Source organism: Grosmannia clavigera (assembly GCF_000143105.1).
Source record: "Grosmannia clavigera kw1407 unplaced genomic scaffold GCSC_140, whole genome shotgun sequence".
Lineage (NCBI taxonomy): Eukaryota > Fungi > Ascomycota > Sordariomycetes > Ophiostomatales > Ophiostomataceae > Leptographium > Leptographium clavigerum.
The window spans coordinates 2,747,785-2,774,669 of NW_014040801.1; the positions used below are offsets into that span (position 1 = coordinate 2,747,785).

Genomic DNA, 26,885 nt, shown 5'->3' on the forward strand with positions numbered 1-26,885 from the left:
AATCATCGTGCCGTATTTTCCAATCAGCTATGAAAGATTACCAGTCCTCATCTAATGACCCGTGAAGTGCTGAAATCATCTCTAAAAACAATAAAGACAGGTACAAAGAAAAAAATTAGACAAGGAAAATACGCCAGAGACCATCGACTCCGACTCCTTACAGCAGGAGAGCACCGGCCAGCATGATGACGAACGCACCGGCGCCCGTCTGCAGGCGGCCAGCACCGGCCGTCACAACAGCATAGGGAGTGCTGGTGCTGCCGGAGCCGTGGACGCTGGAGGCGGAGGCCGTGACAGCAGCCACAGCCTTGGTGGTGCTGGCGCTGGCAACAGCCGTGGTGGCAGCAGCCGGGGTAGCAGTGATGATGCCGGACGGGCCAGCAGCAGCAGCAACCACAGCGGTGACGTCGATGCCGGGAGCGACGCTCAGGACAGGCGACTTGGCAGCAGGAGTGGCAACAACCGAGACGGTGGTGGCGGTCGAGGAGTTCGACGCAAATGCAACAGTGGAGTTGGCGAAGCTAGCACCAGATGCAATCGGAACACCAGAAACGGCAGCGACAGCAGTGGTGGTGGAAACAATGGCAGCGACAGGGACAGCCACAGTGCTGTTGGCACCAGGCACAGCCGGGGCAGAGACAGCCGGGGCCGAAGCAGCCGGGACGGGGACAGCAGCAACACCGGTGGTCGAAGCAGCAGGAACAGCCGAAACAGCCGGCACAGCCACCGACGAGACGGAAGCAGCAGGGGCGACAGGGACGGCAACCGTGGTCGAAGCAGCAGGGACACCGGTGACAGCAGCGACACCAGTCGTGGAGACAGCCGGGACGATGGTCCAGGAACTCGTCCAGGCAGTGCTGCTGGTCCAGGCGCTGGTCCAGGCAGTGCCAGCAGTGTACGTCACGGTGGCAATGATGGTCGCCGAGACGGTGGCAGGCGGCGTGAAGGTGCTAGCAGGCGGCTGCGACGAGGCAGGGAAGGTGCTGAAAACAATCGACTTCACGGGAGTTGCCGTAGGGACGCCAGTCGCAACGGAAGGAGTAGAACCAGAGCCGTTAGCACCGGTTCCGGTGGTCGAGGCGTACGGGCAGTAGACGACCGTCTTGGTGGCAACGATCTGAGTCACGACCTTCTGGGTGAAAGAAGCCGGGCAGTTGACAACTGAGGCAGCGCAGGACGTGATCGTGACCACCTGAGTCTCGAAGTAGGTCGAGGTAATCGTGTGGTCCGAGCTGGCACCCGTGCCGACGACGGAGCTGAAGCCAGTGAGAGCAGCAGCGGAAGTCGTCATGGCAGCCTGGGGCACGGAAGTGAAGGTCGTGCCGGAAGCGACAATCGTGGCCGTGTTGCTGGCGGCCGGGACGATCGAGCCAGAGGCAAAGCCAGCAGAGGCAGAGTTGGAGCCAGAGCCGGACGGGATAGAGCCAGCAATGCCGGAAGCAGAGCCAGACGAGCCCGAACCGGAGCCGGGGACAGAGCTGGAGCCAGCCGGGCTGGAGCCAGCAACGTCAGTAGCAGAGACGGGGCTAGCAGAGTCCGTGACAGAACCAGAGCCAGGAGCGAAACCGGAGATGGAAGCAGAGCCAGCAGATCCAGAGCCAGATGATCCGGAGCCCGAGCCAGACGAGCCCGAGCCAGTCACATCAGAGGCAGACACGGGGCTAGCAGAGCCCGTGGGGGAGCCAGAGCCAGGAGCGAAACCGGAGATGGAAGCAGAGCCAGCAGATCCGGAGCCAGATGATCCGGAGCCCGAGCCAGTCACATCAGAGGCAGACACGGGGCTAGCAGAGCCCGTGGGGGAGCCAGAGCCAGGAGCGAAACCAGAGATGGAAGCAGAGCTGTCCGATCCAGAGCCAGACGAACCGGAGCCGGAGCCAGATGAACCGGAGCCGGACGAACCGGAACCAGCAGCACCAGAAGCAGACACCGGGCTAGCAGAGCTCGTGGCGAAGCCAGAAATGAACCCGGAAATGGAAGCCGAGCCGGACGAACCAGGAGCAAAGCCAGACGGAGCGGAACCGGCAACGTCAGTAGCAGAAACGGGGCTAGCAGAGTCCGTGGCAGAGCCGAAGCCGGAAACGAAGCCGGAGATTGAAGCAGAGCCGGCACCCGAGCCAGAGCCAGGTGCACCAGAGCCGCTAGCAAAGCCAGACGGGACAGAGCCAGCAGCACCAGAGGCAGAGCCGGATGAACCAGAGCCGCTAGCAAAGCCCGACGGCACGGAACCGGCAACACCAGAAGCAGATGCGCCAGAGCCGGAAGCGAAGCCAGACGGAATAGAACCAGCAACGCCAGTAGCAGAGACGGGGCTAGCAGAGTCCGTGGCAGAGCCGAAGCCGGAAACGAAGACGGAGATGGAAGCAGAGCCCGAACCAGAGCCGGGAGCGAAGCCAGACGGCACGGAGCCGGCAGCACCGGAAGCAGAGCCAGACGAACCCGAACCAGAGCCGAATGCACCAGAGGCGGCAGCAGATGCAGACGGCACGGAGCCAGCAACACCAGAAGCAGAGCCAGAGGCAAAGCCAGACGGAATAGATCCGGCAACGCCCGAAGCAGAGGCACCAGAACCGCTGGCAAAGCCAGACGGGATGGAACCAGCAGCACCAGAAGCAGAGCCAGACGAGCCCGCGCCAAATGCACCAGAGGCGGCAGCAGAACCGGAAGCCTGTGCACCCGATCCAGGGAAGCCAGTAACGGAAGCGGCAGCACCGCCAGTGGCAGTCATCGAGACACCAGTGGCGCTGCTGATCGCAACGGCGGTTGTGGTAGCAGGAGCAGTGGCAAGAGCAACCGAAACGGTGGGTGCGAGATCCAGGTCGAGGACGTCGATGCCAATCACATCAACGTTGACGTCAATGAGGATACCGACGTTCAGCACAAAGTCCTCAGCGACGGTGGCATCGATGAGAAGGCCGCTGGAGCCGCCGACGATGAGAGCAGTGTAGTCGAACAGGTTGATCCAGACGGCGACCTCAGCACCGGTGCTCAGCAGAGGAAGGCCAAGCGGGTCGATGTTGGCGGCCAGGTCGATCTCCGTACGCAGACGCAGGCCAACGACAAGAGTGATGTCGGCCGACAGGTCGACCTCAGCACCCAGAGTCACGGGCAGAGTGTTGGCCGCAAGACCGTTCAGCTGGTGGTCGCAAACCGACGACGTAAGGAGGTCGATCTCGACGAAAGAGCCGATGGGGAACTCGACCTCGAAACCAGCAGACACGTCGACAGAGGCGCTGACACTGATCACAAGATCCAGAGCCAGGCCGAGACCAGCCTCAACATCAAGGACACCAGGGATGGCCAGCGAGAGGTCACCCGAGGAGATAAGCTCAACCGTGTCGAAAACATCCGCATCGGCGCGAATGGCGAGCTCAACCAAGGCCTTCACGCCACCAAGGTCCACCCGGAGCTTCGGTGCCGTCAGGAAGTCGAGGCTGAAAGACACATCAACACTACCAGAGATGGCAGCGCTGGGCAGTCCGAGGAACAGGTTAACCTCAGCCTCGCCAGCCACGGCAGCAGGAGCAGAACCAGCGTATAGCGTGGCCTGGTCGAAGCTCTTGCTCATGTCGAACGAGGTGCAGTTGGCGTCCCGAGCTGCCAGGGCACTGCGAGCCTTGGGCATGGGAGACGCATGGCCGAGGCCAGCGAGCAACGCCCCGATAAGGGGGGCGGTGCTGGAAAACTTCATAATTAAGCTGGAAAAACGAGAAATATGACTGACTAAGCAATAAGTAAATGAAGGTGTGGAAAATCCAAAAGAACGACTCGCTTAAAAAAGCTAGAAAGAAAGACTATGGGTGAGAATTAAAGCTCAAGAGAGGGGAGGGGAGGGCGGAGAGGAGGTGGGAGTGAAGGAAAGAAACAAAAAGCCCAGACAGAGGAAACAGACGTCCCTTATAACGACGCTCACTCTCTCCGTGCAAAAGGGCAGAGCCCACGATGTGATGCTAGCGCCGACAGAGGCTCCAACCTCGATGGTAAGTGCAGGCCATCTCGACAGGGTCCCGAATGGAGGCCGCCCCAGCCGAAAGAAGGGGCCTTGTTGCTACAACTCCCTTTTCGGCGTGCCGATCAGCGTATGCAATCTCAAAGAGTGCCGTGCCTGGAGCCAGTCCTATTCGCGGATGGCCTAATTCCAGGTAGAAAGTCCACTTTGGTCATTGCGGTGCATGGACCATCTTTAGGGAGAAACCCAGTTTACGGAGTACTCCGTAGCATCTCGGTATCGTCATCACAAACACCTGACCAGAGGACAAAAACAAGACTTTTTGCTCCAATCGCTTAAGCAATACCATCTAGCCTTTGTCTTCATTCGAAGCTTGCATCAGGGGGAGATGAGATCACAGACGGCGGAGCCTCCGGCGAAGAACCGTCCCATCCAACAGGGCGAGCAATAGGAGGGCTAGAAGCAATAACGGTCTCCATCCGGCAAAGAAAAGACATTCGTAGGAAAGAAGACGGGCCTGCTGCAGGATTGGAACGTGTTTGCATGGAGCCTTGTCGTGGATCTCTGTTTCTTTCCATGCGGAGAACAGAATACAGGGCGGCCGGTATTGCAACAGTACGGAGCAATTGGCATGAGCGTTCCTATTTTCGTGACCGCTTTTCGCTTCTAGGAGAGGAAGAGGACTATGGGTCTGACCGTTAGCTATTTTAACCCACAAGACAATGTCCGGCTGTCGATTGGGATCGCCGTGGAGATTTGGGGCTCAGGGGGTGCCGGCAGATCGGATAACGGCGGCCTGGTTGGTTAAACAGGGTTGATGAGTAGGGAAATCGTAATGTCATTTGTCGTTCTGTTGTAAAGAGAAAGAGAGAGAAGAATGCAAAGCGTTGCGAAAAACAGAAATTGGTTGCGGAGAACAATTCGACCTCCTACGGAGTACGTTGGTGATTTCCGCGTACCACAAAGGCAGGTACGAAGGACTCTGGTAGGATCTTCCGCCAACATAGCATTAGGCTTCTACAGTACGGAGTCTATCTAGGTAAGTGCCACCCTGCCCCTGGACCCGCTTTGCACTGCCCTGATTCTTTTGTGGAACGCTCACTACTCCGTACTATGTATGTAATGTAAGATATCTTACTTGTAATGACAGATCCGCCAAAATAGCATAAAATCGGGTTGTGTACGTCGTAAGACTGCGGCATGTGGGAAAGGTATGGCGGCCGTCCAGACTGTCCGTTACCGCTCCGTACTCCGTACATGCGGCATTGAGGGCTATCCCTTTCGAGTTAGGCAAACGGCCCGCGTCCTCCCTTTGTGGCTTCCGCAATCCATCGTATCGTAAGACACGGTTGCCGGGAAGCAATCCGAGAAGCTGACCAGTACGTCGTATACGGAGTAGTGAGGGAGAAAGGGTCGTGTCGACATTTTCGCCATTGGCCTCGATTCGAGCCAATACAGGGGACCTCTACGGAGTACCCCGTCGAGCAAAAAGTAAGATTCGCTGTAAAGCCGACGAGAAAGTGCTTCAGGCAAACAGAGAAGGCAGATGCAAACTTCGGACAGATGCAAAAACTGGAAGTGATCGCCGGTTTTCCCCTGCATCTCTCCTATACGGAGTACGAGTACGGAGCACGTTTCCAACCTTCGGGGCCTTTTTCACGCCACTTTACCTCACCGTCTCTTCATTTTCGCATCTCAGTACTCCGTACGCCGTGTAATGAAAGACAAGGCGCCAGACCTTTTTCAGAGCCCAAAACAGCGTGCGGCCTGAATCTTTCTTGGCCAATCGCCACTCGGCTGGCCGCTGATCATTTGCAAGCCGGTCTTTGTAGCCAGCCTCTGGTCCACCGTTTCGCGCTCCAACGATAGTCCTCCGGTGACAGCTTATTTTGATGGAGATACTATGTAGTAGCATTTCGTTCCCGAGACACTTCAGGGCTTAGGCCGTACAGCTAGACTCGAAAGGATTAGCGATAATGTTTGATTACTTTTTTTAAATTGCTTCCTGCCAATAGCTTACATTACATAGTATCACTTGCTCTTTCTCTTTTCATACTATGTACGGCGTAGATGTGCCCAGATATCTGATGTGCAATTTGAAATGCAGATCCCCCTTGAGCCTCGTGTACTAGTAAAGCTCTGTATCGCATCATCACGTTTGCCGGTCGTGCGACTGGGTGGGGTGTCGCTCTTGTTGCTCTCCCGATCAGCCTGCCTCAACATCGCGCCCTTTACTAGGCCTTCTCTGCTGTTTCGATATCGAAATAGTCTTCACGACCGGGCAGTCCCCTCCCTGTCTGCAGTGCTGCGGCTGCTTGCCCGTTTTCGAGCTGGAGATTTTGAGGAGCTCGTGATCATCCGAAACTTCGCCGTCTTCTGCCAACCGGCGCCGTTTCCTCAGATTCTTCTCAAACTTGTACAGGCCATAGCCCTTGCGGAAGAACTCAGCCACGGCCACAAAGAGTAGGAGGACAGCGGTGGTCTGTCCAAAATCCCAGTTGTTTTCCGAGCCCTCCGTCTCGCCTTTGTCAGCCCCCCCTATCGGCCAACTCGCTCGCGGTCAGGCCCAACCGACCCTAGTTAGCCGAGCGCAGTGCCACGGCCATGTAAAAATGCAAGGGAAAATGCAAAAAGGCCGCTGTCAGGATAGTGTGTCGCCGGTGCGCACCTTCAAAGACGGAGAAGAGCATGACGGCGAGCATCCAGACGCAAGTGATCCATACGTATGCACGGTCAGAACTCGGGTGATGAGCCCCTGGTGAACTAGTGGCGGCTGTATTGTAGCAGCGGCCGGGTGTGGCCAGGTCCCAGTGCCCCAGCTTATTGTTCAGAAGAACGGCCAGAGCAAAGAATAAGACGGCAAAGGCGTAGGTCACGCGGTAGCGGCCTGACTTTATGAACTTGCGCCAGATGGGATTCTTGCCGTCGTCTCGAAGTACCAGCGTGAGGCCATGAAGGAAGCCAGATGAAGGGGAAGAAGTGGCTTTGTTGTTGTTGATGTTGCTTTCGTGAAACTCGGCTCTTTTGGCCGCACAGAACGTGTAGCAGACGAGAGCTGCAACATTGGAAACGCTGTGCATGTAGGATGCCCTGTTAGAACGTATTTACGTACGAATGTGGGCGATAGCGGGATCGAAGCATACCCTACAAAGCTGACTGTATCGTAGATGAGGCGCAAATGATAGATATCGATTGTTTTGACCACAGTAAACGTAGTTATCATCAGGGCGATGCCTGGACGACCGTCTTTGCATCAGCCGTGCGTACAGCTTCGAGTATTATCGGGTTTGCTTACCAATTGCCATTTGCATGTCGTTGCCAATCATCAAGATTTCCTCGACCATTTCCAGCCGTTTCTTCTCGACGGCGTGCTTGTCGGACTTCACAGTGTGTGGCGTTCCGAGTCGGCCATGCCGTGTCAGAAAAAATACCCAGCAAGCGAGGAAGAGCGAGAGGAAAGCCTGGCCAGCAAAGCCCACGAGAATCTGGCCATGTTAGTAAACATACAGAAAGATGCGATTAGAACGAAAAAAAACACGATCACGTACACCAATGCCGGCGATGTCTGGCATTGGATCACCGACATACTGGCAGACGTCCGATACTGCCATAAACGGGGATGGAGTAATATAGATTGAGCACTATAGCTTTAATGTTGAGTGAGCTTATGTTTGCGAACCAAATTTAGATGTGTAATTCCAAGTATTCTGGCCCATCATAGTCTACACCCAACGTCATGAACCCCGCGTTTGTCAAAATTCACAGGTTGTAAGACCCTGATTTGACCAGCCAGACATGATGTAGTTGTACTTTGGTTGTCTACATTGTGATAAGGCCGGGGCAGCTTCAAACACAATTCAATCGAATAATTCCTCTATTTTCGGGCTTTAATCCATTTTGGCTCTATTTTTACCTCCCAGTTCTCAACTTTAGTTTCCATCAGATATGTTTCCTGTTTATCAAACCACAGCCGAATTGACTCAAAGTTCAGACTGTACAAAGGACCCCGTGGCTGCCAGCGTGGCATAGTACAGCTGCGTCTCGGCGCATATGATCATGCGACCACTGCCGGCAAACTGGAAGTTGGCGGCGCCTGTACCGAGGAAGATCTTTCCCAACAGCGTGCCGGACGGACTCCAGACTTGAACACCGCCGCCACAGCCGACATAAACGTTGCCTTTTTCGTCGACATGGACGCCTGTGAGGCTAGGTGTCAGCATGCATCAGACGAGGCACAGAAGCAGGATGCAAGGAGGCTCACCGTCCGGGACGCCTGTGTCGGCATAGGCAAAAGTCTTGCGATTCTCAAGGGTGCCATCGGCGCTCACGTTGAAGCGGTAACTGCAGCACGGTCAGCCTCTCAGCAGCCTGCCATGTCTTTTCAACGTCTCTATCTCCACCTACATTGTGGCCGGCTCAGAAAAATGATAGTTCCCGGTGAAGCCGCGATTTCGGCCGCTGTCGGTCACATAGGCGTAGGCACCGTCCGGGGAGAAGTTAAAGCCTATCGGCCGGTTAGCAGACTGACAGGTTTGAAATACACAGCCGGGCTGCACATACCGTTGGGCAGGCTGAACCCGTCGGCGACGACGGTGACTGCGCCGGTGTCCGGACTGAAGCGATACACCTGGTTTCGCATGCCTGGTGGCGGTCGGAAGTCCTGCAGGTAGCCATACAGCGTGTCGGTAAAGTACACGTCGCGGTTGAGCGGATGCACGGCCACGTCGTTGAGCGAGCTGAACTGGCGGCCGAAGAAGTTGTTGAGGAGGACTGGAGAGGCGTAGGTCAGCACGGACTAAGCAGTTTCTGTGTGTTCGTTGCATCTTCACCCTCACCTGTGGAGTTGTAAGGCGGCCGCGGGTTGACGAGATACAGGGCTGACGGTAGCTGGTCTCCCTGGCCCTCGGCCGCAAAGAGCAGCTGGCCGCGGTAGTTTGTGCCGCCTGTAGAAGAGGGTGTCAGAATTGGGTATGGACGAGGAGCAGAAGCAGTTAGAAACAAACCGTTCGGGTTGAGCACCTGGGGCGAGGCGTCGACGGTGTCGACCTGGACAAGTGTGCCAGCTGCTGCAGCCTTCTCGACGGCAGCCAGAGAGACCTTCTGGATGATGCTGGACTTGGCCAAACCGGTGCCGGCAGCCTTTGCGCCGGCGTTCTGGACGAAGAATATGTCTTCGGTGTCGGGGAACCTGAAAGGCATGAGCAAGGGGGCCGTCTGGAAGGCGATGTGTCTCAAACCGGGCCTTCTGATGCGTACCAGATGACGGCCTCGTGGAAGAGAGGATCCGTCTCGGACTCTGCGACGAGCGAGAGGGTCGGGTTGGCGCCCAGAATGTCGTAAAAGGCGTCATCGTAGACGTGGAACGGCTGGGCGCGCAGAGAGTCCAGGGTGTGTCCAGGTGGCACAAAGGGCTGAAGACGGGGTCAGCAAGCTCTCTCAGCTCATGAGGCGGACTAGGCCAAGACGTACCGCACTTCCATTGCTGGACGTCACTGGGGGAACGCTTGACAGGACGGCAAAGCTCTTGGAGTCGATGACCTGAGCCTGAGACGGGATGGCGGTCGGCGACGAGGCGAGCATCCGTGGATGCTTTGCATAGACTGACCCGAGCATGGCGACAAGGGCAGATGCGACGGCCAGCGGTGAAGGCCCGCTGGCCAATGCTGAAGGCTTGAACGGAGTCATTGGTCTGTTGCCGAGAGCAGCTGAACTGTTCTTGTGAGATGTCTCTATTATATAGCCATGTCTTGTAAGTTCGGATTACTTCAAGCGGACTACCGAAGCTGTCGCGTCGTCAAATTGCTCACTGGCAGCATCTGTCAAACTATGGGAGCCTAATGTCCGTGGCTGAATGGTATTCCGTACGGAGATTTTCCGATCTATGCCGAGGTGCATAGCTTTCGCTACTAAATTGGTGGACACTTATGCCAAGAGGCTACGTGTATCTTCCCATCATGTGCCACAAGACTACTCCGTACATCCCACTCATTTTAGCTTAGTCCGTTCGACAGCATCGCCGAGACTTTTTGTCTCTAGTGCGTTGAGATTCTGAGGTCTACTGATGCTGGCGATTGCTTGGAAGGTATGGACTTTCGTGAATTTATTTTTCGCCAATGTCAGAGCTCTGTGCTCTCCAGAGTGGGTGCTTGGCTGCTATTGGGAATATCAATATCGTGATTCTCTTAACAAGGAGACAGTCGGTATTGAGGCATCGCAGTCGTTGTGATGTGAATAAGACTGAGCTTCACCGGATGGTTGCACCCGACCCTGCAGGCATGTGCTTAGTAAGCGCATGGGCCGCCAAGAACTAGGGCTAATATCCCTAACTTCTGTGAAGCTCTAGAATGGAGCGCACTGTGATCGTTCTGACTAATGCCAGCAACGCGGCCTCTCATTGGTCAGACAGATAAAAATGGGGACTAGCCCCAGTGAAATCTCTCCACCAGTGAAGGCGCGCCATGTACTCTCTCCTAGCTAGTTACAACACGCAGATCATCAGCCACATCGTGAAGACCCATACAGTGTACCGCTACCCCTGCCATAAGCATCAGTTGTGACAACTTCCAATTTGAGCTGCGAGAACAAACGCGGATTGGACCCCACCCGAACCCCTAAACACGATGCCCAACGCCGAGATTTGAAGTTTACGTTCATGGCCCTCCTTTTCTACCGCTTCCCGGCATTTCGCCGTTGGACTTGCCGCGCCTGAGATCGGTTGCGACGACTAGGAGGAACTGGTGGCCGCCCGACCGGTTCTCCATTTCTACAGGTCCATGAGGGCTTGGTCGAAACGGACGGGATACTGCAGCCGGACGGCCTGTGGTCAGTGTCACGGTCAAAGCGATGACCTTGTCGAATATACTGCCGAGGTCGGTGTCGTAGCTGCAAACACGCAGCCGCCCTCGTCGGTGACAGAAGGCTCAGACACAGATCCCGACCGGCAGGCCTGAGCTTGACCACGAAGTTGCCCATCTTGGAGCTGATTGCACTGCTGGGATCTTTCAGAGTATCTAGAAGTGCTCATTGGCAAAGACGCGGATATCCTGGCACAGTTCCGGCGCCTTTTGCGTCAATGAGTTGTCGGGCATCTGACTGACGCCCTGGCTGGCCCGGAAGCGGTGCAGGTCATGTCGTCCTTGTATGCTGGCGTCCGTCATCGGTGGAATGTTGCGCGATGGGGATGCGTTCTAAGAACACGTAACGCATACAGGAGGCCACGAGGGCTACCTCCTCTACTAATTCCCCACCAGGATTAATCGCTTGCTCAGAAAGGCGCGCCGACCCTCCCGTCTACGAATGTTCTGCAGTGCGCAGCATAGCAAGACTACCCGAATGCATACAAGTACGTCGTATGCGCGTGAGTGGACTGGCCCAGAGGCTTAGCAGGCGCTGTGGCATGGTGGATGTGCGAGGCTGTGATTGGTGGTATATGATTGGCCAATATCGTCGGGCGGCTATGGTGAGCCACGCCAGATGGCAACGCAGAAACAGGGAGGGAGGGGTAGGGCTCCCACCAAGGCGAAATGGGGGGCAAAGCCGCCTGAAGGTGTCGCGAGCCGCCGTACATAACGCGATGTAGCTCGTGGAACAGCTGCATACCTGAGGAGAGGATTCTGCGTTGATGAGCTTGACGTTTCCTTGACCTGTCACTTCTACGAGGATAGAGTGCAAAGGACAATAAAAAGAACAAAAAGAAACAAAACAAAATGCCCCTCGAACCATCCTCGGCAGACTACTGGCAAGGCGTGCCGGACGACCGTGGCAACGTGCTGATCATCGGCATCGACTTTGGCACGACGTATTCAGGTGTCGCTTGGGCCACGCCGTACGACTTTGAGCAGGAGCAGATCAACCTGATCCACAGCTGGCCCGGCATGGGTCTAGAGAAGGGCAAGGCGCCGACGGAGCTCTGTTATGAGGACGGCCAGGTCTACTGGGGCTACGAGGTGCCGGCGGACGCGGACGCGGTCCAGTGGTTCAAGCTGCTGCTATTGCGCGAAGACGACCTGAGTCCAGCCCTGGCCAACTCGGAGCATGTGCGGCGCTGTCGCCGGATGCTGCACGACCAGGCCAAGACGCCGGTCGACCTGGTGGCGGACTATCTGCGGCTGCTCTGGGCCCATGTGCTGGACACGATCAGCCGCGACCGGGGCGACGCTGCTGTGGCGGGCATGCGCCTGCACGTCGTGCTGACGGTGCCGGCGATCTGGCCGGGCTATGCTCGTCAGCGGATGGAGGAGGCGGTCAGTCAAGCGGGCATCCTGGACGCCCGACCGGCCGGTCCGACCGAGCTGACGCTCGTCACCGAGCCCGAGGCGGCTGCCCTGGCCACGCTGTACAACAGCGCGACGGCGTGTCGGCAGGGCGACGTGGTGATCATCTGCGATGCTGGCGGCGGGACGGTGGACCTCGTCTCCTACAAAGTGACGCGCCGCTCGCCGCTCGTCATCGAAGAGGCCATCGAGGGCGTCGGCGGGCTCTTTGGCAGCATCTTCGTCGACGAGGCCTTTGAGCACATGTCGCAGCGCCGGCTCGGCCCCAAGTGGGATAGCCTCAGCAAGGCCGGGGTCAAGGAGCTGGTCCGGGGCGAATGGCAGCAGGTGATCAAGCCGCAGTACAAGCACATGGCCAACTCCCGGCGCCAATACACCGTCGGGATCCCGGCCGAGGCGTTTGCGTCCAAGGCCGAGCTGAACGACGTCAGCCGGGAGCCGCACATCAAGATGGGCCGTTTCCATCTGACCGGGTAGGTCTGTCTCGTTTCTCTCCTCGCTTTTCGAGCGTCTCCCTGACAGTTACAGCGACCAGATCGAAAAGCTGTTCGAGTACTCCTTTGACGGCATCGACAGGCTCATCGACGAGCAGATCAGCGCGATCAAGGCCACAAAGGACCTATCCGTCTCGGTATGTCTAGCTGCCATCGTGAGAGGCCGTTGCTGACAGTCCAGGACATCATCCTCGTGGGCGGTCTGGGCGGCAGTCCGTATCTCCACCAGCACCTGAAGGAGCGCCATGGCTCCGACATCAACGTGCTGCAGTCGACGGGAACGAAGCCGTGGACGGCCATCTGTCGTGGCGCCGTGTACAAGGGCTGCTACAAGACATTCGTGGCCGGCGGCGAGGGCTACCGGCCGCTGCCGGTCACGGTCGCGTCGACGGTATCGCGCTTCTCGGTCGGCCTCTGCTTCTCGCAGCTGTACAGCGAGGCCTACCACCGGGAGGAGGACCGGTACTACGACGAGAAGGAGGGGGTCTACTTTGCCGGGCGCCAGATGGAGTGGTATCTGCGCAAGGGCAGCTCGGTCCAGGCGATGACGCCCATCCGCCACGACTTCTATCTGCTCGTCAACGGCCCCAAGACCGAGTGGACGCGCGAGCTGTATCTCTGCAACAGCGCCGACGCGCCGTCACGCAAGGGCGACGGCGTGGAAAAGATGTGCGACCTCACCTGCAACTTTGCTTCCATCGTCGACCGCCTGCCCTACTACGAGTCGCCCAGCGGGCAGATCTTCAAGAAGTTTGCCTACGAGATCGTCATGATTCCGTCCGGCGCCTCGGTCGAGTTTGCCGTCCTGTACCAGGACCAGCGGCTGGCCAGCAAGGAGGTCAAGGTGTGTTTTGATTAGGGATCGGCCAAGGTGGTGGACCAGCCCCGCCAAATGGTCCGTGCGCGGATGCCTATTAGTAATGCCCCACGTGTGATGTCGCCATGAAGCAAACGTTCTCTCCGTCTCTAACAGCAAGCCGACTTTTGGCTCCGCTGCGACAGCCTGATCAGCAATCGGACATGCGACAATGCAGTCGCCTACCCAGAAGCCATAGCGACGGAGCTCAGACAGTTCCAGCCCTCACACGGCTCCCAGCTTTCGCCCCAACACCCCGCACTAAGATAGCTCGCCGGGAAGAGGGATTTACTGCCCGCGAGGCCAACCAGGATGGCCACACGGTACCGACACCGGCAGGACTAGGCCTCTGACGGCACGGCATTGGCGGATGTTCGATTTGACGTTTTTGTTGGGTGTGCTTCGAGGCCGACTGTTGTCTGACTGCCTCCAGGCATCTGCCTTTCCAGTCCATTCTTTCCTGATTGGCTTTCTCTGTTGGCTTCTTCTCCTGCTGGCTTCGTCTCTGGTTATCTTTGATCCTCCTCCTACTACGTCTTCCTCTATTCCCTGTTCTATCGTCTGCCGTTCCTCATTTGTCATCTCCGTCTCACAAATGGTCACGCGACACATCCGCTATGCCTACCGAGAATCCGGCCTCGCTTCCGTCTATGCCACTGGCCGCGATGCCTGGATCATCATCCTTGCGCGCAGCCTGCGCATGTTTGCCTACGGAGCCAGCAGCCTGATTCTGGCCCTCTTCTTTGCCGCGCTGGACGTATCGGACGAGCGTATTGGCCTGTTCATGTCGCTGACGCTGGCTGGTGACGTCGTGCTCTCGCTCGTGCTCACCTTTCTGGCCGACCATTTTGGCCGTCGCCGCACCATCCTGCTCGGTTCCGTTCTCATGGCCGTCTCCGGCCTGGCTTTTGCTTTTTGCGAGAATTACTGGCTGCTGCTGATGGCCGCGATTGTCGGCGTCATCAGCGCCAACGGCGGCGACTTTGGACCCTTTCGCGTCGTCGAGGAATCCATGCTGTCCGAACTGACCGATCCGAACACCCGCGCCGACGTTTTGGTTTGGTACGTCACCGTCTCGGCTCTCGGCTCGTCTGTCGGCACTGCCGTCGCCGGCCATGTCATTCATCGTTTGCACAGCGGCCCGGCTGCTTGGCCGCTGCTGCGCGTCTATCACCTCTGCTATCTGGCCTATGCCGTCACCGGTGCCCTCAATCTCGGCCTCAGCTTGGTCTTGTCGTCGCGCTGCGAGCTGCAGAGTCGTCACAATGCCAACAGCACCAGCAGCAGCTCTGAAGATTTACGGCTGACTAATCAGACCGCCGGCCGTCTCGACCTCCTCGGATTCCTTCTCGGTCGACTCTGCCAAGGCACCACGCGATATCCACGACTACACTCTCGGCCACACGCCCGACCACACATACGATGATAGTGACAATGACGACGACGACGACGAGCAGCTCGCCACCCCGTCGCCGTCCAAGAGCCGCTTCAGCCAGATCTCCAGCCAGACCCGTCGCACTCTCTATGCCCTCTGGTTCCTGCTCATGGTCGACTCGCTGGCCGACGGCATGGCTACCATGCCCCTCACCACCTACTACCTCGACACCAAGTTCCCCAAACTTGGCAAGAACGCCCTCGGCAGCATCCTGTCGGCCAGCTACTTCCTCGCTGCCTGCTCCTCGATCTTTGCCGGTCCTCTCGCCCGCTACATCGGCCTTGTCAACACCATGGTCTTCACCCATGTGCCTTCGTCTGCCGCCGTTCTGCTCTTTCCCTGGCCCGCCAGCGTCTGGCTCACCTGCGTCCTGCTGCTCGTCCGCGTCGGCCTCAACAATCTCGACCAGGCTCCGCGTGCCGCCCTCATCGCCGCCATCGTCCGTTCTGAAGAGCGAACTGCCGTCATGGGTGTCACTAGCCTTCTGCGTACCCTCGCCTCCACCACCGGACCCTCCCTCACCGGCCTCCTCGCTGGCCATGACCGCTTCTGGATCGCTTTCGTCGTCTCCGGGGCCCTGCGCCTGGCTTACGACTTCGGCCTTTTTGCCATGTTTGTCAACATCCGCCTCTACCAATACGAGGCTGTGCCCAACGCCACCGCTGCTGCCGAGGCCGACAGCGAGCTCAGCCGCAGCACGCGGGATGTCCTCGACGAAGAGGAGAGCATCGGCTGAGAGGATGACCCACCGCCTTTTTCCACTTATCTCTCACACAGGTTACTTTTCTTCTTCTTGCCGCGTGCTGTATACGACTTGGACGAAAGGCGTTTAGTGTGCTTTGAATTTCCTGCCCCAGATAGACCAAAAAACGGGCCTCGACAACCCTTACAAGGCGAGACATGTCTTGCATCCGAGTACTATGTACGGAGAACTTCCCCGTAGTACATTTTTAAGCCGCACTTCTTTCCACATCCCACATTAGCATGTACTGAAATGGAAAAAGAACATGTACCCTTGCTTTCTACCCCGTACGGATACATGACCGACAGGGGAGATCATCCTTCGCCACTGATTATTGGGATTCAGTATTGCAAAAGTGGGTCCGGAGGAAATGGCGTGTCCTTCGTATATGCAACAGCTGGAAGCTTTTTCTTTATTCATCTTGCCGTGAAAAGCGGAGAGAATGTTGTATTCGCAGGGGTGTGTGGACAAGGCTGAAATGTCTGACAGCAAACGAAGCCGGATTCGGCGGAAAACTCCGTCTGGACATCCTCAAGCGGCTCTGCAGCCGTAGAGGCTGATGCTGACGACATAATGATGACTGCATGAAAGGGAAAGAACTGCCAAGTCGCCGAGGTAAGAGCCACCCTGAGCCGCCCTCACGCGACTCGAGTTTGAAAGCCTAAACCAAAATAGGATATCTAGGACCAAATATCACCAATCGTACGTCGTGCATCTTCGACACCTACAGAGCCGACAAATCGACAACGTACAATGGCACTGTCCCATCACTACTGCAGAGCCACCTCATCAGAGCTGCACAACGCCCCACTGGACCAACCTGGCTTTCCTCGTTCGGTTGACAGTGGACGGCTGAACTCTTCGGATGGAGACGTGATCAGCATTTCGTCAGCAAGGGCCTGTCTGGCCTGCTTCGTCTGGGTTTGGCCGTCTGTCTGTCGCCAAAGAAAGTATAAACGGCTATTTGATTCGTGCAGGTTGCACCCCCTTCTCCTTTTCGCGGCAGCCCCTGTTCGTTAGTCTATTCTCTCGGCCGCACACTAATACGACGTATGCACTCCAAGATGACAATGCTCGGAAACACCGCTCTTGGTGCATACTCTGTATACAATATCATGACATGCAAGGCTGGCTCCAGCCGCAATTCATGTCCCGTCGAGTAGCTTTCCCTGAGCCTATTATGCTCTAGACGTTCCGGGCATCTGTATAAGAGCAGACGACCTGCTCTCGTTGCCCATTCACTTGTGTGCAGATACACACTCACGCTGCTGGATCTCATTTCCCGGCCTTTCTCCAGATAAGATAACATCGACAGGCAAAAATGCTCACCCAGCCAACATACGCCGGCCCAAGCGGTGCCAGTTCTGGCTCGAAAATTGATTCGGCCAGCCACCATTCGATGTACGGCAACCAATTTGAGGTCGAAAAGCAAGGCTGTCTCTCGTCCCTACCTCATGAAGAAAGAGAAATCAGAGATCACTTGTCACACTATTTTGGATGCATAGAAATTGGGGAAAGGAAAAACTTCTTTGAGAATGAAGAACTCTGGAAACAATTTGAAAATCCAGATGAAAAAAAGAAAACCGTGGCTGCCAGTATCCTCACACAGCTCAAACGCATACGAGTCTTACGTCAAGCAGTTGGTGCCAAGACTGGAGATCAACTGGAAGATGACGACCGTGTCAATCACAAGTCAGCCCCGAGCCTTGTGGACAACATCACAAAGAGTCATGAAGCGTGGTTCAACTCTAAAGAATGCAAGTATGGGATCGAAAAAGTTCGCGCTTGGAGACAATCGAAACCGAAACGGGAAACTGGTGATAGTCAGACCGCCAACGCGGGCCCCAAGGGAAGCGCAAACAATCACGAACAGGACAAAAAGGAGTGGCAGGATATTGAGAAAAATATCGGCCTACTGGAAAGGTCGAGCATCGAAAAATACGATTTGGAGAAAGACGTCAATTCTTATATCATAAGGTTCAAGAAGAAGGATGGTTACCATGGTCATTCTGGCCTTGAACTGTGCGACTTTGGGCAGTCTGAGAAGAGCGAACATATCAAGGGTCACTGTCCTGACCAGAGGATTGCACTGAAATACCTGCTCCAGGACAATGAAATCATCGGCAGGAATATAATGAAAAAAGACAGCAACGAGAACGGTAGCAACACGAAAAATCAAGAAAGCCAAACGGACAATGCTAACACCGAGGGCGGAAGCAAAACCCCCAACTCTCAAGTTTCTGAGAGCACCACGGCTGACGACAAGGAGGAAAACTGCAAAAGGGCCAATGACAAGAAGGCCAAGGGCAGTAGCAACAGGGACAAGCAGACTGACGTCCGCTACATACATATACCGGCCAACAACATGCATGCAAGTTTTCCCTCCCTGGCACATTCCCAGTCCCTGCTATGTTTGCTAGTAAACTCTCTAACGATATTCAGTGGGTTGAGGTAAGTTCAAGAGTAACAAAAAATATTCTCACCGTTACACTCTATTCGCTTTGGCAGCGCTGACTTAAACGCAGAGCCTTATTGCACGGTACTACGGCGAGGAAGGCGACATATTTGGCGAGAAAGGGGAATCATCAAAGGATTCCGAGGCAAAAATGCTGCTTCGGCCCCAATACTGGCGTGGCCAGCACCACGGGACCGGGAGCAGCGCGGTTCAGGCTCGCCACATGAGACCCATTTGCGAAACGGTGTCATCTGGTATGTCATTGAAAGTCCGCGGTTCCCACATTTGTTAACCAAGTACAAGATCCAAAGAGGGCAGAGGAGGTCGCCAAGAACATGGTGTTATTTGTGAGAGAACAAATCCCGAATCCCATGTATCGTGCTTCCAAAGCGGCCTCGCTGATGGACTGATTAGATGCCATATCTGCATTGGGAGGCCGACAGGAAGCGCGAAGCTGTGGCGCAAATGATAGACGAAAAAGTCGGTAAATTTCACAAACACAGAGACAAGGAGAAAGAGGACGAGTTGAAGGCACGATTAGATGAGCGCAGAGGCCTCGACCGAGAACTTCTTGAACCACGTTTGAACTTCCACCACTTACTCAATGCGGACGAGAAGTACGCCGTGCCTGAGGTGTATAAGCAAAATGTCCAACGGACTAACTACAACCCTGTGGATCAAATTGAGAACGCAACAATGGGGCTTCTGGGAAAGCAGAAGCACAACCGGATCCATGTGGACACAAACGGTCGTATAAAGAATAAGCTGGGACAGTTTTTGCTGGACGCCGCACGTCTGTCCGAAGCCATAAGCAATCACCGGGACAGGGAGATGATTAACAATTTCCTTTTCCACAAGGCCCCACTGCATCCACGGAGAACTCTGGACCAGGCTCACTTCTGGACACTGAAATCGACACGAACTAGGGATCGCGACCAGGTCGTCTACCGTGGCACCAGCATAGATCTTGAAAAAGCCCACCGGCTGAAGGAGGTCCCCAGAAAAAGGAGCAACTGCTGGACGGCTTTCAAGAAAATGGCTGTACCCGGAAGAAAAGACGACGGGTCAGAAATGAAATGGACATACACACACGACTCCCGGTGTCCAAGTCAGAAATCCGACAGAGATTCTAGCATGACTCGCAAGCTGTCATATTCCCTGTCGGCAAATAAGTGCTATGAAGGCGACAATAGAGAAGACGTCACTGCGGAAGCCCAAGCGCCTGCACCGAAATGCTTTAGCAGCAATACCAAGGCTGCTGCCAACGGCTCAAACCAAAAGAAAGCCGCAGAAGAATTTCGGCGATGTGAGCAATGTCGTGACAACATTCGCAAAGTGTCACGCGTCGTCATGGTTGACCAGCTGTGGATGTGGATTTTGGATGAGAACACCATCATCACCTGTTTCCCACGACGATATGGCGTGAACAAGAGGGACGAAACCGGCGTGCACAAGTCCATCCGGGAACGTTTACAAATGGCTCGCGAGTATCAGTTCCGCTCTGTCTACGACATTGCCCTCTTGATTCTTGACGAGTGTTCCAATACGTTCTTCGATCGAACCAAAACTAGTGTAGGCTTGGCATTTCACGCGCGGTCATGGCAGAAGGAAGGCGGCAAGATGACGGCTGACGAACGCATAGGAAATCCTTCCACATGTAATGGACATATTCTCAGAGGCCATAGGCAATGCGGTAAGTGCTTTCCTTTGATGTCAGAGAAATAGCGGGCAAGCGATCTGATACCGCTACAGGCATACAAACAAACGACTTTGTTCCAGCACTTGTGGCATTGGACAGAGGAGGCCTCTAGAATGTACCGGACGAAGGCGTACAGTAATGAATTGAATGGCGTATACAAGGGCTTGCTTGACATCAATCCCGAGGGGAAAATCCAGCGCGAGATCAAGGACATCATAGAGGAGCTTGATATCATGCTACACTTTCACCGCAAGCAGTGCGAGATTGTCAAGCGGTTTCACAAACACGTGCGGTATATTTTGGACCCGAAGGGCTTCAAACAGTTTGATGGTTTGTATCTGGCCGATGAGGATCCAGAACCCCAGGCCGATGAGGATTTACAACCCCAGCAGAGTTTCAGCCGCATCAACAGGTGTTTAAAGCCAAATGAAGAAGAAAAGGACGGACTGCGCAAACTGCAATGGTTCCAGACACAATCAATCGAGCTTTTATCTGACATGGGAGATTGGGTCCAGGAGCTGGAGGGCCTGAAGAATTACGCCCAAAGCACGGCACAGAGCGTATGCATCTTGAGTCAATCACAGGGCAGTGTCTCGCAATGCTAATGCATTTCACAGGTCAACGACTTGCTAGCTCTCAAGCAGCAGCAGGCCAGCGTTGTCCAAGCCTGGCAGGCGGTGCAGCAGTCGGAGGAGACTGTTAAACAGGGCAGGGCCATCATGGTGTTTACTATAATCACCATCATTTTTGTAAGCCTCGTTTGGTGCGGATGTCGCAAATTCTTAGTTCTGCCAGCTAACCCATACAGCTGCCGCTGTCGTTCATGTCCAGTATTTTCGGCATGAACAACACTCATGGAACCGATGGATGGACTTTGCGTAAACAGTTTCGACTGATGTGTGAGTTATTTCTCGTGTCCGTTTCCGATAGTGTTTGACCACAGCCAATTGGCTCTGACACATCAAACACAGTCTCCATCTCCGTAGCCATTATCCTGCCTGTTATAATGCTGGCATACAGCAGTTTGATTCGGTCCATCATATGGTCTCTTTGGAGAGTTGGGTCAAACTATGTCTTCGTCAAGCTGCATATCTACTACGTCTGGCTCGGTCTTCGCGATAAATGGGCTAGCGACAATTTAACTCGGCGAGCGGATGAGAAAGTGCTGAAGCTGCGCAAGAAGGAAGAGAAACAGAGGCAGATAGACTTGAAAAAACGCAGAGAGATTCAGAGGGTGAAAGAGAAAAATGAGAGAGAGAGAAAAGAGAAAGAAGAGAGAGAGAAAAAAGAGAAAGAAGAGGCGAGAAGGAACGCAAGCGCGAATAACCAGGCGGCCATAGATATTGAGGCACAGGTGGTTAGTCGTGCGTAATGCTTTCGTTGGTTGTCTTCATTTTGTCCATCGCTTTTTAGGATATAGTTTATGAAAAGGCCGTTATCTCATAGTTTGTTCCGCTCTTTCACGTTGGTATGACGGACTCTTTATCAATCGGCATGGCGTCTCTGGCCTGTGGAGGCTTTAATACTTTTTGTTCAGCGCATTTCGAACTGCCTGAAAACGATTTGACCAGTATCAGGCCAAGCAGGTAGATCTAACCTTCCGAGTTAGACGATCTGGAAACACGTGCATGTCACTATAATTATCAAAGAACCAGCGAAGATCACCGCCGAGTAAATAAAAGGCTGATCAATGGGCATTCGTGCCTATGTAGTTCCATTCGAATCTACTTGTCATTATTGGTACAAATAGTAAACAGCACCGTCGTAAAGGTGCAAACCATGTGGCACATCCCCTTCTATCTCTAATTTCTCAGTGTGTGTGACAAAACGTAATTACATGATCAGCTTGCCGCCATGGTACTTGTGGCCACGGCCGTAAGTGGAAGAGGCAGCGGCCACAGAGTCCAGGGTCCGCTTAGGGAAACCGTCAAAAGAGATGGCATAGGTGGCGACGGAGTGGGCGACAAGCTTCGTGTTAAGCTCCCAGGCGGTCAGGTTAACATTGGCGACGTCGTCGCAGAGCTGGTGGTAGCACGGATCGTACCAGTCGCCAGCAGTGCCGCCAAAGAGCGCAGCCTCGTCCTTAGTCTTGATGCCCTCGGCACCAGTGGCGATTCCACCGGCGGGTATACCGGCACGAATGAAGCCGTCGTAGTCGCTGCGGCCGTCAAAGGGGATGAGCGAGTAGTTGAGTCCCTGAGCGGTGTACCAGTCGATGTAGAGGTCACGCAGGGCCTGGGAGCCGGCCGGGTTTTCGCTGTCGAGCGCGTCGTAGACCTGGTAGGCGAAGTTGGGGCTACCGAGCATGTCGTAGTCCATAAAGAGGCGGACCTTGAGGTTCTCGGCCGGCGGCAGCGTGGCGGCATAATAATCGGAACCCAGCAGGCCTTCCTCCTCGGCAGCCCACCAGGCAAAGCGCACGCAATTGTTGACGCGATAGTGCGTCAGTTGTGTGGCAATCTCTAGCAGCGAGAGGGTGCCAGACCCATCGTCGTTGATGCCGGGACCTTCTGGCACGCTGTCGCTGTGGCCACCAAGCATTACGCAGTTGTCCGGGTCGCCTTCAACGGTTTGGGCCAAAATATTGGTCGTGTGGATCGTGCTGACGACCGAGTCCATGTAGGCGATGCTGTCTAGAGAGCTGCCCTTTTTCAGCGCTGCCACAAGAGGGGCCGCGTCGGCGCCCGACAGCCCAAAGGTAGCAACTTGCGTGGCTGTAGGCGTGCCCAGCGTGCCGCTGAGAGGGCCATCCTCACTGTTGTAGACCACGACAGCCACGGCGCCGGCAGCACCGGCGAGCTCCGACTTCTGACCAAACGGACAGTCGCCACGACGGACCAGCGTGATGGCACCAGTCACAGCAGCCGGGTAGTCAGACGCTTCGCAGCCAGTGCCCGTAGCCAGCACCAGAGCACCAAAGACGGGCTTGTTGTCGTGTGTAGGCGGTGTGAGGCTCATGGCCTGGGCCGATGCCGGAACAGAGTCGTTGAGCACGAGACGTGCCTCGTACACCTTGCCGGTAACGGCAGGGAAGGTCTGGTTCCACACGCGGTAGTAGCCGCCCTCGCCACCCTTGCCACCGCCCAACGACGAGACGATCGAGTAAATGTAGTCGAGCGTGCCCGTGTGGCCAGCACTACCGATGACACGCGTCGGATGGCCGTAGTCGGGGATGCCGGCCTGAGCGATGCCGAAGAGCGCCTTTGCGTGGCCCAACAACCGGTCAGCGTTGATGGTCTTTTGGAGGCTAGCACTGTCGACCAGCGGTTTGGATTTGTACTCGACATCGTCGACCTGTAGATCGGCATCGCCCGTTGTGGCCAAAGGCTGCTGCTGGTTTTCGAAGCTGGGAAACCCGAGAGCCGTAGCACTGCCCAGCAGCAGAGCTGTGGCGAGAGGGCCCTTCATTTTGGGGGAAGACGCGGAATATAGGAAGCGAGTGTAGGGGTTTGATAGGAGGAAGAGAGAGAAGCCGATGAACCAAAAAAAGAGGGTGAATTGACGAGGAGAAGAAGAGAGACGAGGAGGACAAGACGGGACAATTGCAGGAAGCTAGAAAAGTCACAAGAGGAAGGAGCTCGACCGAGTCGGCAAGGCAACATTAGGCAGGTGGGTCGTCGTCGGTAGATAAGGAGATGGGCCTTGATAGTATGACGTAAGCACGTGTGATTCGCTGAAATTGCGCAATTGGAGGCGATCTACAAGCGCCGAGGCTCAGCTCTTCCGCGAACGGCGCACGAGGGCATTTCGTCCAGTTCGTGCTCGGCCCAGTTCTCAGCAAGCCGGATATTCTGGTGTAATCAGCCCAATCAGATTCTGCAGGCGGTCCTGGTCTTCGGCATCGCGGTTGTGGCTGCGCAATTGCAGTGCTGACAACGCATTGTCCAGTGGCTCGGCCGTGGCCACAGTGACCAAGTCTGGTTGTGCTGACAGCTTCATCAGGCTTTGCACGGCGAGGATGTCCGGCTCGGCCAGGTGCCGTGCCTGCCGTCGGCTTCTGGTACGTCCGGTTGTCGTTCTTGACAGCGAGTCCATAACCCCACCGATGGCATCCTCGAGCACAGAGCAGTCGTTTCTCAGAAGTGGGAGGCGCTCTGCCATGGCCAACATGGTCGACGAGCAGGCGCGCAGGTCGTTGACAACGGCGGACGACCACAGCCGAGGAGAGATGTAGAGACAGCAGCTGCGAAGTATCAGTAAGAATGGCGGCAGCATGGCTTGAGAGTGGCTTCTGTGGACTGACCAGATGGTGATGCCCGCATTAAAGGCTGCGTGGGCAGTCACGAGCGCATGGGAGTGCAGGCCGCGTTGCAGCATGTGCTTGGCGGCCGAGCAGACGTGACCGGCCGCCTGAAGACATCGAGCGACGAGTGAGTCGGGATCGTTGTCGTCGTCTGGGTGCATGACAAGAAGGAACGGCCGCAGCAGCACAAGAATCGCCTTGTTCCACTGCAGCCAGAAGTCGTCGTTGACGGTTGCAGTCTTGTTGGTGGAAGAGGTGGCAGGCGCCTGCAGCTCGTGCATCCACGCGTCTAGAGCCTCTAGGTAGGGGTGCACTTTACTAAAGCGCATCTCGAGCGACTCGTCGAGCGCGTACATGTCCGTGTAGATGTGCGCCTCCAGCTGCCGAAGCTGCACAAACCGGGCCCACGCAACCAGGTCAGTGTCCTCCTCGCGTGTGAGATTTGCAGAGTTTTCCTGCAGGCTCGGCGGGCGTGTGTCCATGTCGTGCCTCGTCAGACTTAAAGGCCGGCGCAGCCACAGAGCGACGCTATAGTCGAGGCAGAAGGCGGTCCAAAACAGCCGTCGTGTCCGGCTCTGTTCGTCTGGGCTGCTCGAATACGATGCCTCTCGGTGCAGGCCGAGGTCAACGCATATCCGCATGGCCAGTCCCGCGACCTGCCAGACTGCCGTGCTGCTGACCGGCCGAGAATGCAGGCCATACAGCAGCAGCAGCAACAGCGCCTCGACACCGGCCAAAGGTGGCAGCTGTTGCAGTGCCCACAAGCGTGGCAGCGCAGCCTCGTAGTAGTCCTCGGACACCTGCTGCTCCTTGTACTGCTGTGCACCACCAATAGCATACACCATATACAGTCGGAAAGTGTTGAGCTCAGCAACAGGATCGGTCCAGCCGGCCGGGTCGACAATATCGTGCCGCTGTGCGTGCAACTGGAGCAGGTCGGACAGTGTCAGGATGGGATATCGTGTGTGGACATGGTCGAGGTAGGCCTGGACCAAGCCGAAGCCGGCCGTGTCTGTCGGCAGGTCAACGCTGTGCTCCGGAGTCTTATCAATGGCCGATGGCAAGAGCTTGCGCCACACGGATACTTGAACGATGTGCTCCAGCGGGAGGAGAGGCGGCCGGTCTGCGATGCTCTCGGGACTGGGAGATGGCTCGGCCGTCTGGCTGCGACTGGGCTGTCCTTCTGTGGGCGTGTGGCTTGCCGGGCGGCTGCTGGCGGGTGACGGAGCACGCTGGCTGCGACGCATGCTGGCCAGCTCGGCATGGGCACTTTCGAGCTGGGCCTCGAGGGCGCGGATTCGCTGCATGGCAGCGTAGTTGTCGTCACGCTGATGCAGCTGGACGGCAAAAGCCGACTGCTCACACGGCTCGTTGGCCCGCTCGCAGTTGGTGCAGATGGGAAAGCCGTAGCATCGCTTCTTGCGCTTGAGGCAGCGCTTGCATGACTTGGACTGGCGCTTATGGCTGTTGCTGGCGCCACTGCCGCCGCCAGCACCAGCGCTGTTGAGACTCATGATCGCCCAGGGCTGTGTGTGAGCCGAAGCCTCCTCGCGGATGAGAGACTTTTCGCTGCAGGCGCATGTGTCGTTCGTTTCTGGCCGGATCGACTCGACACAGTCGGCAGAGACCGTGCACACGACGAGTACAGGTCGGAGCTATGTCGACAGCAGAAAGCAGATGCGTGTACCGTGATTCGCGTCGAAAAAATCCAAAGTATACCTCTGTCCTCCGAGAGGACACCGTCGGAGAACCGACCGAAGACTTAGCACCGCTGCAGGGATGACGTGATCAGCAGCAATGGATCCATTCGCATTCGTGACTTCCCACATTCTGTCGTGGACACCAGGTGGGACCTGCTGGCAGCCTGGATTCTTCGGGGCCGAGAGAGAAGGCGCGACGGACAGCCCACTGAGCTTTTGGACAAAACGGAAGCTCCTCCTTCCTGTCTGTGGTAAGATATCTTATCTTGCTATTATTTCGTCGCTGTCCGTTCGGCTTCCGACCCTGTCTTGGATGTGAGGCTTCCTTTTGGCGTCAAGATTCGCCTTTATAGACCGTGCATATAAGCAGGCCCGAGCAGGGCAGCTTGGTCGTATGTTGCGATGGTGAATTCCCGCTGACTACGGCGGTTCTAGGAAAGGAAGCTGTCTCACAACGGTCGCTTCAGGTCCCCCATCGCTTTCCAGCAAGTGCCCATCCTCGTATTCACACAGTTTGACAGATGGCGTTCGACAGCTTGTGAATGACGCCATCGAGAGTGGATCCCATTCTTGCGTCTCATAGGACGATATCAGCAGCGCAGTATTCAGTTCGTAGACCGTTTTGTCGGCTTTGCGACAGACTTGTCTAGGCGTGTGTCGCCTGAGTGTCTAGTGTGGCTGTGAAGTAAGATGGTGCTGGCATATCTGCTGGTTGTTTTGTTTGCCTCTGACAGTTTGGTAGTCGGACGGCGAGACTTGAAGCCGGACCCACTTGTATATCGTCAGCGATGACCTCTGCACACGTAAGCGCATATTAATTTTGAGCCGCGCCGCAATCTATGAATATCCTGCTTTACTCCGTACTCCGTATTTCAATCTGGTTCTGCTCCACTGTATGCGCAGTCCTGTTCCCAACGCCGGATTGCACAGCCAAACCCGCAATGCATGGCTGGCAGGATCTCGTTCTCGTTTCTCTTTTTATCAGTCGCGTTTGCATTCTTGACAGGCCACTATGGCGCTAAATGCAAAATGGCCAGCCCCG

At 55.9% G+C, this 26,885-nt stretch overlaps 8 protein-coding genes across 8 annotated transcripts; 3 read left to right on the forward strand and 5 right to left on the reverse strand.

The window, feature by feature from the left end:
- Positions 1 to 157: 157 nt before the first annotated feature.
- On the reverse strand, positions 158 to 3,688 carry CMQ_738 (uncharacterized protein; the record flags this gene model as incomplete). The annotated part of the gene is made up of 2 exons (XM_014317817.1): positions 158 to 521; positions 900 to 3,688. 2 exons carry the CDS (start codon positions 3,686 to 3,688, stop codon positions 158 to 160), a joined length of 3,153 nt encoding a protein of 1,050 aa, XP_014173292.1.
- A 2,464-nt stretch (positions 3,689 to 6,152) lies between these two features.
- On the reverse strand, positions 6,153 to 7,557 carry CMQ_524 (uncharacterized protein; the record flags this gene model as incomplete). The annotated part of the gene is made up of 5 exons (XM_014317603.1): positions 6,153 to 6,484; positions 6,615 to 7,018; positions 7,090 to 7,180; positions 7,242 to 7,431; positions 7,495 to 7,557. 5 exons carry the CDS (start codon positions 7,555 to 7,557, stop codon positions 6,153 to 6,155), a joined length of 1,080 nt encoding a protein of 359 aa, XP_014173078.1.
- Positions 7,558 to 7,926: 369 nt separating this feature from the next.
- On the reverse strand, positions 7,927 to 9,631 carry CMQ_1297 (evolved d-pantonohydrolase; the record flags this gene model as incomplete). Its single annotated transcript, XM_014318376.1, has 8 exons — positions 7,927 to 8,144; positions 8,208 to 8,287; positions 8,351 to 8,450; positions 8,507 to 8,716; positions 8,782 to 8,889; positions 8,950 to 9,134; positions 9,203 to 9,357; positions 9,416 to 9,631. 8 exons carry the CDS (start codon positions 9,629 to 9,631, stop codon positions 7,927 to 7,929), a joined length of 1,272 nt encoding a protein of 423 aa, XP_014173851.1.
- A 2,021-nt stretch (positions 9,632 to 11,652) lies between these two features.
- Positions 11,653 to 13,839, forward strand: CMQ_1419 (hsp70 family chaperone; the record flags this gene model as incomplete). Its single annotated transcript, XM_014318498.1, has 4 exons — positions 11,653 to 12,692; positions 12,748 to 12,850; positions 12,895 to 13,557; positions 13,687 to 13,839. 4 exons carry the CDS (start codon positions 11,653 to 11,655, stop codon positions 13,837 to 13,839), a joined length of 1,959 nt encoding a protein of 652 aa, XP_014173973.1.
- Positions 13,840 to 14,164: 325 nt separating this feature from the next.
- On the forward strand, positions 14,165 to 15,740 carry CMQ_1031 (major facilitator superfamily transporter; the record flags this gene model as incomplete). Its single annotated transcript, XM_014318110.1, has 2 exons — positions 14,165 to 14,805; positions 14,885 to 15,740. 2 exons carry the CDS (start codon positions 14,165 to 14,167, stop codon positions 15,738 to 15,740), a joined length of 1,497 nt encoding a protein of 498 aa, XP_014173585.1.
- Positions 15,741 to 17,067: 1,327 nt separating this feature from the next.
- CMQ_993 (ankyrin repeat protein) lies at positions 17,068 to 20,886 on the forward strand (the record flags this gene model as incomplete). Its single annotated transcript, XM_014318072.1, has 8 exons — positions 17,068 to 18,081; positions 18,272 to 18,455; positions 18,505 to 18,548; positions 18,616 to 19,773; positions 19,844 to 19,894; positions 19,981 to 20,460; positions 20,518 to 20,649; positions 20,872 to 20,886. The coding sequence occupies 8 exons, from the start codon at positions 17,068 to 17,070 to the stop codon at positions 20,884 to 20,886; spliced, it is 3,078 nt and encodes a 1,025-aa protein (XP_014173547.1).
- Positions 20,887 to 21,733: 847 nt separating this feature from the next.
- On the reverse strand, positions 21,734 to 23,308 carry CMQ_402 (aminopeptidase y precursor; the record flags this gene model as incomplete). The annotated part of the gene is made up of 1 exon (XM_014317481.1): positions 21,734 to 23,308. The coding sequence occupies one exon, from the start codon at positions 23,306 to 23,308 to the stop codon at positions 21,734 to 21,736; it is 1,575 nt and encodes a 524-aa protein (XP_014172956.1).
- A 366-nt stretch (positions 23,309 to 23,674) lies between these two features.
- On the reverse strand, positions 23,675 to 25,972 carry CMQ_1263 (c6 zinc finger domain containing protein; the record flags this gene model as incomplete). Its single annotated transcript, XM_014318342.1, has 3 exons — positions 23,675 to 24,083; positions 24,144 to 25,798; positions 25,928 to 25,972. The coding sequence occupies 3 exons, from the start codon at positions 25,970 to 25,972 to the stop codon at positions 23,675 to 23,677; spliced, it is 2,109 nt and encodes a 702-aa protein (XP_014173817.1).
- Positions 25,973 to 26,885: the final 913 nt, after the last annotated feature.